The sequence below is a fragment of the Dermacentor silvarum genome, chromosome 8 (assembly GCF_013339745.2).
Source record: "Dermacentor silvarum isolate Dsil-2018 chromosome 8, BIME_Dsil_1.4, whole genome shotgun sequence".
NCBI classification, from domain to species: domain Eukaryota; kingdom Metazoa; phylum Arthropoda; class Arachnida; order Ixodida; family Ixodidae; genus Dermacentor; species Dermacentor silvarum.
The window spans coordinates 6,797,056-6,811,307 of record NC_051161.1 but is presented as its reverse complement, the minus strand read 5'-3'; the positions used below and the strand labels follow the sequence as shown (position 1 = coordinate 6,811,307).

Sequence of the window (14,252 nt, the reverse complement as noted above, 5' to 3'; positions counted from 1 at the left end):
ATGCTTCATTCAAGCTGCACTCTTGCATGGAAAATGCTTGTTGTGCAGCAGCTGTGAAGAAAATGTTTAGTACGTGGAGACTAGCGATTGTAAAAATAATGCTTGAAAGAAATGCTGAAGAAATGTAATGTTATGGTACCATACTATTTCCTCATTTTTTGCTATGTTTTCTCGGGTCTTTTATTGGTGTGCGGTGAGAGCAGAGAAAACTGGGCTTCAATTTTGCACCAAAGAATGCCACATACACAGAGTGTCCCAACTATCATGCACCAAGATATTAACATATGCAAATGCCATGTGGCTCGACAGAACCAAGGTAATGTTATTTTCCGTCGCTTGGAGATACTCAGATTATTTTTTGCATTCCATCTAATTCCATAATTAGTCTTAATTAATTAACTTCTCAAATATTATAATTAGGTGAAAAGTGTCAATGAGAAAATTGTAGAGCAACATGGAAAAATCCCAATGCAGCTTTCTGTTGCTTAATACGTGCTACATAAAAGTGTTTTTCTGAGCGTGAAAGAAGCCCGCGAATGCACGCAAAATTGCTGCACGACTGGCCGCGCAAGGCGCTTTGCGTGTATTCACGGGCTTTTTTTCACACTTGGAAGAACACTTTTATGTAGCACGTATTGAGCAACAGAAAGCTGTATCGGGAGTTTTTCATGTTTCTCTACAATTTTCTGATTGACACTTTTCACCTAACTATAATATTTGAGAAGTTGATTAATTAAGACTAATTATGTCATTAGACGGAATGCAAAAAATAATCTGAGTATTTCCAAGCGACGGCAAACAACATTACCTTGGTTCTGTCCAGTCATGTGGCATTTGCATATTTTAGAATCTTGGTGCATGATAGTTGGGACACCCTGTATATTGATCTCTAATAGTGCACACTTTACTGCACTAGCCCAGCTGATGCCATTCCACAACTCCTGCAAAAGGCTTCTAGGCAAGTGATGTTCTCGGGACAATCATTATGACAGATTGTGGTGAAACTTACATTGTTCACTATTTCACATCTCCACACGTTCGCATTTTCTCTCTCTTTTTTTTTTTTTTACATTCTTGGTCAAGCAAGGCAACAGGAAAAGCAGTTGAATATACTTAGAATGCCTCAAAATTTGGCTTATAACTAAGCTTGAGAGGTCAGTTTGCCATTAAACCTGAGCATTGCTCACTTTCATGGTTTCTGCAAGGAGGAGCAGTGTTCTACAGAACAGTAAAGCCATTGTTCACTGCCACAGGCACTGTTATAAGCAAAACCGTTGATGGTAGTGTTGCCATACCTGAAATTTTGCGCTAGCAGATGGCATGGCTGTTCACAGCCTTTCCTAAGCTCACCTCACCTTTTTACAGTGGTTCGTGAGCTGCAAGTCTGACAAGTGTTTAGCTGAGCTGAGGCAATGCTCATGTATAACAAACGATGCATTTACAGTATTCACAATGGCAAGAAAACAATAGATGCTATTATTTTGTGCAAGTAGTTTCACAAACAGAGCTTACCATCCTTAATTAAAAGTTTTCAAACTGTATGAGAGTACAAATAAGCACTGCTAACCATTCAGTTCTGTGTAATGATGTGGAGTGCTTGTATGTGAAAAATGTGAGTTGTCCAAGTAATTACTACTGAAACATTGCAAAAGGCACAGATGATTGAGAAGCTGTGTTATCATGTTACCCATGTCATTGTCACTCAGGTCTTCTGCACTGTTTTCAGTATGGAATATAGCCCAAGCCCGTACCTTGCTGTCCTTGTAATGACTGAGCGTCGAGAACCACTGCATGCAGCGGTCTTTGCCTCTCCTTCAGAAAGCCGCATGCATATTTACAACTGCAATCATTCATTGCTCTGCATGTTTAACTCGCTAAAACTTTTAATATCTTGGGTGAAAACAGCTTTATGTGTAACGCTTGTAAGGAGGTCAGTGTCATTTCTTGTTCTTGAAGAAAACATTTCTTCTTAAAATCTGGAGTGAATCCTAAAATGCCCGCCGTTACATTGCAGGTGAACATAAACTTCATTGTAGATTTACTGTGTGTGTGTTATCGTCCACACACTTTCCCGTGAGAAACAGTGTACCGGTACAAAAAGGATAACCTTAAAAGATAACTTTAAAATCTCACTTTTTTCTTTGCATTGTTTGTGCAGTAGGATGTGATTTATTGTTTGGTGAGAGCATTTACATTTGAAGTTCGCTTTCTACAAGTGGCAAGTTTATTTGTGAAACTATGCAGATAATCAAAACAAGGATGGTGCATAACCTCACGACTACACACTTAACAAAAGATGAAGTGAATCGGTGTATCTTGATGCTGATGGTTGGTTCGTGGTGCTGTGAGCCTGTGATTGAAACTGTGAACAGATTTGTACGTGTTTACAAAGTTGTTAGGACAACTGATGATGCAATATGGGGCTCGTGAAAACACTGGCGCGCACTAGGTTTCCTATTCTAGTACTTAGCAAATCTCCTCCCGGGTTGTCGCACGCCACATTCACAGCTATCGCCACAAACCCTATTACGATAATAAACGATAACACAAACGTGCCGCCGTTCGCTGCTGCAGGCCGCACAATGTGAGCGCCACATTTTGCTCCGGCAACATCCGGCATTGCCCACCAGCTCGACTTCGTTTCTGTTTCCCCATCTTAAACACAAAAGACAACAAAGATACGTCTCGGGCCGCCAGAGCCCCACCAGCTCGACAGGCGTCTCATGCGTCGTGCAGCTGCGATTGGAATCTGCACGTATGCAAAACATGTAGACCAAGCAGCCGCGCGTATCCGAGAATCGAAGCGTGCGACTGGGTGTTTTGCATCCATTTAAATTTACGAGCGTTGAAAGGGTAATGTCCAAGTACCCACGATCTTTGCATGAAGCAGACAAAGTAATCATTTTTTTTAAATGTTCCACTTTCGCCCTCAAGGCGAAGCATCAATTGCGATAGCAAATTAGTAGAGAGCCATAAGGAGTAGGGATAGTAGTTTTATCAGCTGCATAAACTTAACACATTCGCTTACTCACTGAATTAACGAGCGTGGTGTCAATGCGCACAAGCAAACATAAATAGACTCAATGACCGCAGACAACCACTGTCAAAATGCGGGCGTGGGGAAGCGCAGCTGCTGCAGCGAGCGAAGGTTCATGCGGTCTATTGCTTCAACGGAAACTGAGGGGCGTAAGCACAGCGCATACAAAGCAGTGTGGAGATCGCTTTCAAGATACGGTGCGCACGTCAACACCGACAGCCAGCACAGGCTCAAAGTACAAGAACGCATTTGTTGGCAGAGTAGAAGCCGTCCTCCCTCCCTCCCGCGCTGCCTTCCCGCTTTGCTTCTTTTGTGGGGGAGATTGCGTTGCCGGTTACCCTTGCGCCCTGTTGCAAGATACGCATTTGGTGCCGCAGCACAGCATCGCCCCCCCCCCCCCTCCCTCCCTCTCATACCCCACGGCCTTTCGCGCGATGGAAGTCGCGTTTGCTCTCCGCTGTGCGTTCGCTCTCCGTGAAGGCACGTGTCCCCCGCGCGCTTTCACTCGCACATACGGCGTGCGGCGACGATTTTATCGCCCTTGGACTCATGCTCCACGTCTCATGCTCCTCCTCCGCATCGCCCTCGTTGAAATCCTCTCCCATCGGTGGGCACATCTCGTTGAGAAGCGTGCTCGCTACCGCCCTTGTCGGCAAGATTTTCCCGCGGAAGCCGCATTGTAACCGGTATTTCGTCTCACACGGCTGCACTGTAAGCGGTATGCATATACATGGAGTTCTATGGGAGGGTAAACGGGAGTCGGAAAAGGCTGCGTTGTAGCCAGTTCTGCACTATAAACGGTTACGTTATAAGTGGTCTATACTGTACTGCAATCAGGTGGCCTCGAAAACCTTTAGCGTGCTATAGATTTGTTTTGAATAAAACAGATGTGTATTCTTGTCTTTTCGAAGCTCAGGAACAACTACTCTTTTACTTGCAATTTCTTGTAGCGTCAACATCGCAATTCCCTGTGATGATTTCTTCAGAGTAATGGAAGCCAATGAGAGCACCGAAAGAAAAGGAATGTAGAAAGGGCTTTACGTAGGTTCCAGGGCCTGCTTGCACTAGTGAAGCAGGTCAGCAGGTGATATAGAAGCATTAGATATTTGTCAAGCGCTGCACAATTTCATACCACTGTGGCAAGATTCTCATTGTGCATCATATTTTGCATGGCATCCGAGATTTGAGCATTCCATTTTTGCATAATCTCAAGGACCATGCTTTTGATGCACTACCAGTAGTGCACCCAGGATCTCTGCCAGGGGGAGGGGGGGAGGGTTAAATTTTTGTGGTGGGGGAGGGGGGGAAGCAAGCACTTTGTGTAAGATGCAATTTCCTTGCTTTAGTCAGAGGAATCCAACAGCAAATAAAATGCCTAATAATTATAATAATGTAATGACACCAAGGATGATGACGATGTTTACTTATTCAGCGTTTTACCCAAAGTAATTTGAGAGTGAATGAATAAATACAAGACAGTGATAGAGTGTTTGTGTTAATCCGGAAAATTCGACCTCAAGCCACCTCCTGAATTGTAATAATTGTAATAACAATGTGAACAGAGCACTGAAGGGACACATTGGACTGGTGGGGCTGTATGCGTAGGTGGGGGGGTTAATTCGGCCTCAGGAGGAGGGGGGGGGGGTGTTACAACACCCAAGTAGTTTAGTAGTGGAGGCGTTACAGGCGGGCGGGCGGTTCCAATCCAAGCTTTTTCTTGGCACGATTGTCTTGGAAAACATTTAAGCGAACACCTGCGACCTGAATTTAGTGCTCGATGCAAGATGAGCAAGGTGTTGTACTCGGAGGATTTAAAAGGCGTAGACCGTAATTTTTCTCGTATGTTTTGTGAAAGGGGCACAAGACGAGAGACACTGGCCTAGCGATCACAAAGCTGCAATGTTTTACTTATACACGTCGAAAGCATATTAAGACAGACTCAAGCGTGCATGGAAGTCAACTGCAGTCGACGAACACTAAAATTCTAGCATACCTCATGTTCCATATCCTACATAACTATTGCCGACCACGTGGTTAACGTTTGGTTATTAAGCATGTTCCATGAAATATTATCAATAACGTGGAGGACAGCAAGTTATTTTACAAAACCACACATGCATGATTCATATATAAACATCGCAAAACATATATAAAAGTTCGCTGTAAAATGCTATAAAATTCCTAATATGTCATACCAACTTGTCCAAGCTCTACGTTATCAGTGGTATAAAAGTTCGAAAAGCTAAATGTGTGGAAGGTATTTTTTTTTTTTTAAGGAAATTCAAGGTTCTTAGCTGTGCGCGCTTACGCAACGCGATTTATCAAAGACTACGAAATGCAAACACGTTAGTGTATACGACGGGCTCTAGCACAAATCTGATATTCACGATTGAAATGTTAGATCACTCACATTGTTGATCCAAACATAATTCACTTGAGAACACGAAAGTGCGACTCGTCATTCATGTTAAGCCCGTGACTGCGACAGCACGCATACCTAATTCACGTGTTCGATCGATTCGGCTAGGAAAAAAATGTTTTAAATGACTGCCTATGCTCAGATATAATGGTCAGTCACCGATGCAACCGTCACAGGTTCTAGATATTTGCAGCGTGAACGATACCTTATGATGAAAGTGCACAGAGAGCAAGCGCGACCAGCCCCGCATCGGAGAATCGTGCGCCGGAACCGTCAGCGGTTGAACCGGAAGCGCCGAGCAGACGACGCGTCCCATGAGCGATTAAGAGTTTACGCCTCACCTATATATTGATGGTCTGTTTTAGACACCACATATTATTTGTGGCCATACTGTCGCAAAAAGTCTTCTTGCACTAAGTTGTCGCAAGGAAATTTTCCCAATGAACTTTATATACACCCCTCCCCTGGCTTGAATTTGGGTTAATAAGCCCTGATGACTTTATGTGTTTGCCTTGCACATGAGTAATGTTATTGTAGACTTTTGGGCGAAAAATCCAAGCGATATAGCCATGATAAATGACGAGTAAATTTACAGTGATGAGTAACTTTACATTTATCCAAATGTTTAACATTTTTCTGAGCTACCATAACAAAAATCACCAGAGCAAGTTGAGCAACAATTATGATTTTGAAATGTTGTATGACCGAAAATTCGGGTGGAAAAAATGAAATTGAAGAGGCGGGATGCTGCACAATGGCAGTGTGGTGTACACGCTGAACCTCTGCACACCTTTGCTCGTGCTCAGGCCAACTAGCAAACTCAGCCCAGCTTGCAAGTCTTGGCTGTTCTTTGTCTTAGGCTATGCCGATGCCAAAGTACCTCCACATCAGACATTTCAACTGCATACAAAGTCAGACTTCAGCCCAACAGTAACTTAGATTATCGGCCCATCACTCCAGGGGTCTTGCTGCACATAATATTGCACCAGCTGCCATCACATTATGAGCAGATCTGACAGATTTTTCATTTGCTGGAGTGATTAAAGTTCCATAGCTTGGTTGCTAGACCTTTGTTATTTGTAAAGAACACCGTATGCAGAATTTTGTGTATCCTCCTTAAGTAATGGGGCTTTTAACTTTTGTTGATATGCATAATATCAGGTGAGAGATAGAGGGAAAGTTCAGTGGAATGCAGACTTCTGCTGGTGTGTGCAATGTTGCCTACATGCTACTTTGCATGTGGAAGGGGATGAGGGATTGGAAGTTGTGGATAAGATAGCTGTAGTGCAGAACAGACATCCATGTATGCCATGTGTTCTCACAAAGATGCCATTTCCATGAAAACTACTTGCTTCTAACCACCCCTAAGAATTGAGCACAAGCGTAATTGTTTTCCTGGTCATCTTACTGATGGCTTATATTTATGCACACTTTGAATAAGACAAGTGAACTACAGAGTTCTCTGTTACATACAACAGAATTTTACTGCAACTTGTAAAGCGAAGTGATTTGTAAGCGACCATGCATATGGCAGCGCAAGAAAAAATTGGATTTGTACTATAATTACTGCATGTACTGGTAACTATGTTTTGTTACACATTGTGTGGTCAGTTAACACTAGCCACAAAATCAGTTTTGACAAGGCAGATTATGTAATCAATGGTTGAGTAGCATGTTAACACTGTCACTCATTTTTTTAATGTCCACTTAATGTCCTTGTCTTGCACAAACTTTTGTGCATTGTGGGCAGTTTAACATACAAAGCACTTGGTAGCATGAATATTCTGTAGTCCAGTAAGATACACCTTGACAAACTTCATGTGAGCAGGACAGTCTTCACAGCAACTCTTGATTGAAAGATGAAATGACATACTACTTTGCCAAATTTACAACCGGTCACTAGTGGGCACCGCCACATGTCAACAAAAACAATAAAACAGCTGCACTGTTTTACCTCTGCCTAGTACTTCTTTGGTAGCACTGAACAGTGCATCTTTACAGCAATGCTCATGTCATCTGCCTAGTACCCAAACACGCAAGCAATGATGCAATACCAGGAATATTATCATCCTTTAAAAAAAGCAGATCTTCATGGAATTCTTGGAACTGCTTGGGACAAGATTGTTGCAGCAAGTAGAGGCAGTTGCCAATATCGTCCCACAGAGCAGAGTTGCCATGTTCACATAGGTCATAGGCCAGCTTGAAGATGCTATCTATAATCCTCCTGAAATGAAACTGAATTCTTGGCCACGATTGTTTGATAAGCATTGCTAGTGACAATAAGGCATTCCTCCTGCAGATCTGCTCATCTGTGTCATGCATTTCCATGTATTCCAAAAGGACTCTTAACGTCTTGTCCATGTACTTCACAACATCCATTCCAAGACATTTAATGTAGGGTGCAAACTGGCTTGAGTAAGCCTTCCTTAGAGCAAACGTCTGCTCCACCTCGGCTGCCGTGAGCAACTCGCAGTACACATAATCTGCCATTTTTTGCCGCCTGTCATCTTTGGTGCGGAATGTGCGAAGAGCATCCAAGTAGTCACTGAAAATCAAGTTTCGTAATCCTGTGTGGAGTTCAACTATTATGTCTGGCTCTTTAACATACAGCAAATGTTTGAGAGCATCAAAGAGCACCTCAAGGCGGCCGTACTGATCAAGGTCACTCGGAGGAACACTGACAATGATACAGCGAACACAAGTGAGACCAAGTCTCTGATTGTAGGTCATATAGTCATCTACAAGCAGTAACGCTGGTGCCATGACGATCGGCAGAACATCAGCCATATCATTCGGAGAAAGCTTAAAGAGCACTTCCCGGTAGACATGCCTGTAGCAAGGATTCTTCTTCCAGGTCTCCTTGGTAAGTTTTGGTTGAATGTATTTCAGCACGGAAAGAAGTAATTTTGGCACAGAAAACATGCACTTCAGCTGCGACGACAGTGCTGACGATGCCGCGACTGACTCTTCACTGCACCAAGGTAATTCAGCTTTGTTGTGTGCGAAACACAGAACTTTTAACGGCGTCACAAAGTCGTGTAGTCCGGTCAACTCTGATGCGTTGCTCTTTATGAGGATGTGGGCGCAAATCATTCCTGCACTAGCAGCTTCAGCAATGCCGGGAAAATCGTTTTTCTCGTGTCGACTATCTTCCTCATCGCCCGTATCATTCGGGGTGCCGCTGAGCAACAGCGATTGGGTGAGCGCGCAAAGTGTGGCGTTGTCGCTCATGACAAGGTCGTCCGGCCGTAGTGTTTCGAGAGTGGCGCGAAGTGCTTGGAGCAGTACGAGTTTCTTTGCTGGACAGTTCTCAGACATGAACGACTTGATAAGCTCCATGCTAAAGCTTCAGGCAAGTTGGCAAAAACTTCAGGCAAGTTGGCAAAAACTTCAGGTACGTAACAAATGTTCATTCATCTGTTCTTCTACTGTAAGCGCGCCTGATGTAACTGCGTAGCCGAACCAAAACAGGAGGTAGCGTGTAGATCACCGTGGAATCTATCGCAAGGCAGTTGTAGTTGGTTGTAGATGCGGATTTGGTGTAGATGAATAAAATGTAGAGCCTAGATGCTAGTGGCACCAGGCATAGAGTTTCTCACTTATAGTGAGGAACACTATGGCACCAGGCATTGATAACGCATACATAGAATAACAAACTGGAAAGAACCAACTGTGTGGAGGCAATGCCTCCTTTACTAGATGCCTGCCGCGTGGTCCGGTAAACCCGGTTCCGTGCCTTCTCCCATTTCTCTTCTCCGCGAAAAGGCAACGAGCGCCACTTGTGGCGCACGTCTGCAACTTAGATCACGTGCTGCGGCCTCTGAGATTACTGTAGCATCTGTTACCGTCTCGGAGTCGGCAGGCGCTATCGAAGCGCCGGCGGAAGTCTTCGACCGCCGCTACTAGTACACTGTACCGCCGCTGCCGCCGCCGCCGGAAGTCGAAAAGGCAACGAGCGCCGCCTCACGGAATTTATGCTGAACTAAGGGAACCGCCGCCCCAATGGGAAAGCGAGCAACGCGACGGGCATCTAGTGCAGACCAGATCCTAGGCACCTAGGGACACGATCATTTAGGGACTTTTGAGAAGGCGCGATGGTGGCGCCAAGTGACGACGCGTGCGTCTAAATGTCGTACAAAAATCCCTCACGTGACCAGATCCTAGGCACCTAGGGACACGATCATTTAGGGACTTTTGAGAAGGCGCGATGGTGGCGCCAAGTGACGACGGCATGGGATGGCGTGTTCGTTCTCGGCGTGATCGTTCTCTGGCCCGCGCCCACCGCGCGTTGTTCAACATTGCGTGTGTGATTGTGCTTGCGTTGCTTGTGTATTGGTTGTAGGTTCTGTGTTACTTGGCGGAAAGCCGTGAGTAGTGCTTGTGTGGCACTGCGGCTTTGGCCTCGGTGAGCTCTGGCAATACAGAACCTGCGTTGTGTGATCCGTGTTCCTTCACAATGCGGAGGTGGTGACGATTGAAATGTCGAAGTGGCGTAGCGCCTCGGCAGTGCAGTTCAGCGAACCGCGTCCGCCTTTGCATAACGGACGTCGAGAGATATGCTGCTCTCTACAAGTCATAAAAATGTGACTGCGTCGACCGCCCACGGTTCAGCGCTGAATGTGTGGTTCAAGTACTGTGCTTGAAACGAATGGCGCAGCTGTGGTGGCAGAACGCCATGAGGCCTCAGTTCGTGCTGTATGCTTGAAACGAGTGGTGCAGCTGTGGTGGCAGACCGCCGTGAAATCCGTGCTGTGCAGACGCTCGAAATATCCAATTCACGTCGGCGTCTTGGCAACGGCCAGTTCGCGAACCGGCGAGCGGCGCCTCTGTGCCCGCCCTATTCGGTAGCATCGACGCAATAATATTTACGTAACCAGTCCTTGCTTGACAGACGCCGATGGCGAAGGTGCTGCGATATGCTGCCGGCCAGCCTTGCAGTTTTTCTCACATTAAAAACATGTAGCATATATACATGCCTAGCATGTGTTATAAGACAATGTCTACCATGAGACGATTGTCAGGAGTGCCCCAGTACTGCTCCCAATCTGGCATTCCACGCTTTGCATGCCCTCAGTAATCATGATGACAATGTGGGCCCATTTTCTTCAAAGTGAGTTGCTATTCTGTTTGCAAAATGGGGAGGCTAGCTAAGCTGGTCTGTTCTTTGTGTTTTGTCAATTTGATGACAAATTATTGGCAATGTTATTTTAAGGTGCTTTTAAAAGATGTTAAGCCTACCAAAAAATTCCACCAGTGGCAGTGTTCTTTGGTGGTGACAGAAAAGTGAAACTGCAGACGACCAAGTTGGCCATGCCCGCATTCTTGCAAAATTTAAGAGCAATGTCGGCACCCACAACCTTACAACTGTGATTGAGCCATGGATGGCCACATGCTTTCTGCACCAATTATAGGCCCTTACGCAACATCAGTGAAGAGCCAACAGACCAACGTACTGTGTTCCCTTCAACCTAGGCAGTCTACAGTTCATTGTTGTCGCAACAGCTGATCGCCCCGCAAATTCACAGCCTGTGCCTTCTGCTGCTACTACGGTCAACTCGTCACCCGTGCACAACACACTTCTAGTTGCCCTAGTGGTAGTGCCGTTGCTTCTAAATATTGAGTAACCACACATTGTAGGCTACAAGGGCATTGTTGCACTGCATCTCATCTCCATGTGTGTTGTGTTGCTGTTTGCATACATGTCCTTGTTTGATAAGTGCTCTGAATTTTTTTCACTGCTGCAATGTCTTGACTGCACTGTGGCAGTGTTGTATGTACTATCGATTAACCTCCATATACACAAGTGCTTTGATCATCAATCTTCAAAAATGCAACCTTCATGCTGCTCCTTCCTTCACAAGAAAGCGTGCATATTAAACATTATTCTTGCCCCAACTAGAATTGGTAGGTTCAATTTGGTCACCTCACCAGACATATCTAATCCGCATTCTTGAGTATAGCCAAAACTGTGCTGCACGTTTAATCGCCAGGGATTGCAACCAATATTTGAGCGTATCTAACATTATGTTGTCATTGTCACTACCATCCTTGGAATCATGCCAGAATGTAGTGTCGTTTTGTCTGCTACATAAAATCATTAATAGTGAGCAGTCGTCCACCTTGCCTCTTGTTTGTCCATCCCACACATCTAGGTGCTTGCACAATCGCCTTAGCGTCCAGCACATTTTTGGTCGAACTAATGCCTTTGACTTGTGTGCTTTGCCACGTGCCATTAGGCATTGGAATGGTCTTCTCGATAACATTGCTGACATTAACAATACTGTAACCTTCAGACAAAAAATCAGTATGTTTGGGTAGTGTTCAAGTGGTTTCTATTTCTGGTGTATGTAACTTTTTTTATGTAATTATGCAATCGTACTATTCACTGTATAACCCAGCTTTCTAATGGTAGAATTTTACTTCACGATTTTATAATTTGTTATCTTTAATTTATTGCGTTGATCTTGTGTCGCTGTTTATATTTCTAACGTTGTATAACTTTTTCGCTCCTTTGTTATGCGATGCCCTCCCCCCTCCACGCAATACTCCTTCTGGAGCCTGTGACGTAGATGAATACATAAACCAGATAGCACTACTGTTTCTTGTGAAATCAAAATTGTGTATATTGTTGTGGTTTTACCAATAGAAGCTCTAAATCGTAAATTGTTCTCCTGCAATGCCAGCAACGTATCCATAACAGGCCAGTTGTGTATATTGCCTAGAATTATCGTTCTTAGACCCTGAAAAGTGTGGAATATCCTATCTTCCTGTCTGTCCGGGTCTTTATCCATTTTTCCGTAAACTTGGGTCACTGGGTAATCCATGGTATAAGGGGTAGAGCACTGGGGCTGTTGTGCTGAGGACACCCAGTTTGAAACAAAAATAGGTCACGAGGTATGGGCCGGGCCGCTCATCAATGACAAAAAAAAAAATTTCTTAGGTGCTGGGCAGATTCGAATCGAATGTCAAGCACCGACTTAGCGGCAACCCTGCTAACAGGCGTAGCATGTCCAGAGGGACTCGTGAGAGAGGAGCCCGACTCATACATGACTGATCTCTGTGGTGGCAATACAATGTCTCTACATTGTTTCAATGCTATCGTATTAGCATCGGCATCATTGTGAAATGGGTTGTGCCAGAATTTTTCTTTCTAAATTTATTCGCCTGTACCTATGTGCCACAGCTGAGCTTCTATCTCAACATTAGTCGATCTCAACTGAAGTAATGTATATATAGCCTTAGCTATAATTTCTAATGCGCATGAATGATTCTCACCAAGAGTAACAACCGCATCAATTCCATCACAATCTGCACCTGCATTATCAAATATGTTATAGTGAAGTGAGTCTGCTACAACTGAGGATCGAACATGTTTTCAGTTTCAAGCAAACCATGCCAGTCAATTTCATGAAAGTGGCATTACAGAATTCACAGGCATTCAATTGCACAATGCATGCTTATAGGCAATTTTATATTCAGTTCATGGCAGTTGCCATCTTGGGCTGTCGTAATCTAAATTTTGTGCATAGTGACGTCAAGTTTACTTAATCGTGGAACGTTAAAAACACCTGTGCACTGACTCTAGGTTGTTACAGCCAGAAAAATGGGCATGTGAGCAACCATGGTAAGAGCGCCCCAAAGCTCCAGTATAAGGGTGCCTGCATGCGCTCCCCCCCCCTCCCCCCCTTTCACCATTCAGTGCAGAGTAGGGAAAACTGCGTCATTTGCAACTGAACAGAAGTTACAAAAAAAGAGTTCCATAGAACAATTTACTTTATTTTTCATTAATTGTACATAATGACGGAAGTCTGCAGTCAGGCATTCCGCTCACTAAGGCACATGGAAACAAAACAGGAAAACAAAAATGAGTAGCTCATGAAAAATTAAGCCCTCGAACATGCAATATACATCCATCACCTGTGCACCATCAGCCCGATTACAACTTTTCTATTACTGTGCAAATATAGCTGTAGCCATTTGCCTTTGCACACTCAACTTCTTTCAGTGGTTTATGGGTTCAATTTATTAGATATCTTTAGTGGCACACCTAATTTCCTTTTTTTTTTTTTTGAGAAGCTCAATCACCACATACCTGTGATGCTTTGTTTCCCAAGCACCAAATAATGCCAGCAACCTCATCACATTATCATGGCAATCTCTTAAAAGTCACAATTTTATTTGGTCGTTTTGACAAGATTGCCAAGCTGATTAAACATGAATTGCACTGAATCCTTCTATATAATCTCAACTCTTTCCTTGATTGGCACCAGTATATCAAGCTTTAAGTTGACAACTTGAAGCATCACTTTCATATTCTTCAGGATAGGTAGGTTATCTTTATGTTTGCTTGGATTGTTACACATTATTGATGGCAAGCGCCATGAACACTTCCAGATTTTGCGAGAACTTTCATTTTTCAACTTCTATTTCATCAGTGACTCCACCACACCTACCGGTGTGATAGTTTTCTTTGCATGCAAGGAGTATGTTATACTTTCACAAGCATCATCCAAATGTGGTTCACGTTCAAGGCATTCACCAGACATGGTAAAGCAACATTTGGCGGCAGTTGCAGCAAATAGAGCAATGTAACAGTCGAAAAAGCAACCAATCTGCGATTGTACAGCAAAATCCCATTTTTGCAGCTACTCTGACGCCACTGCTGTAATATAATATGTAGAAAACAGACAGCCTAAGCTAATGATCAAAGAACTGCTCAGTGACAACAGAAATTCAGACATGTGATCAAACAACCGCTCAGTGATCCACAGATCCAGACGTGATGCTGCAGCAACT

The 14,252-nt window shown here is 44.1% G+C and overlaps 2 protein-coding genes across 2 annotated transcripts in view; one reads left to right on the top strand and one right to left on the bottom strand.

Annotated features, from left to right (window-relative positions):
* Positions 1-4,706: 4,706 nt before the first annotated feature.
* Positions 4,707-8,795, bottom strand: LOC119460563 (TELO2-interacting protein 2). Its single transcript, XM_037721503.2, has one exon. The coding sequence runs from the start codon at positions 8,793-8,795 to the stop codon at positions 7,464-7,466; it is 1,332 nt and encodes a 443-aa protein (XP_037577431.1). The 3' UTR covers positions 4,707-7,463.
* Positions 8,707-14,252, top strand: part of LOC119460562 (SAGA-associated factor 29) — a 26,872-nt gene continuing 21,326 nt past the window's right edge. The window contains exon 1 of the mRNA XM_049672363.1: positions 8,707-8,829. The gene's annotated coding sequence lies outside the window, so the exon portion shown is untranslated. The remainder of the gene's footprint in view (positions 8,830-14,252) is intronic.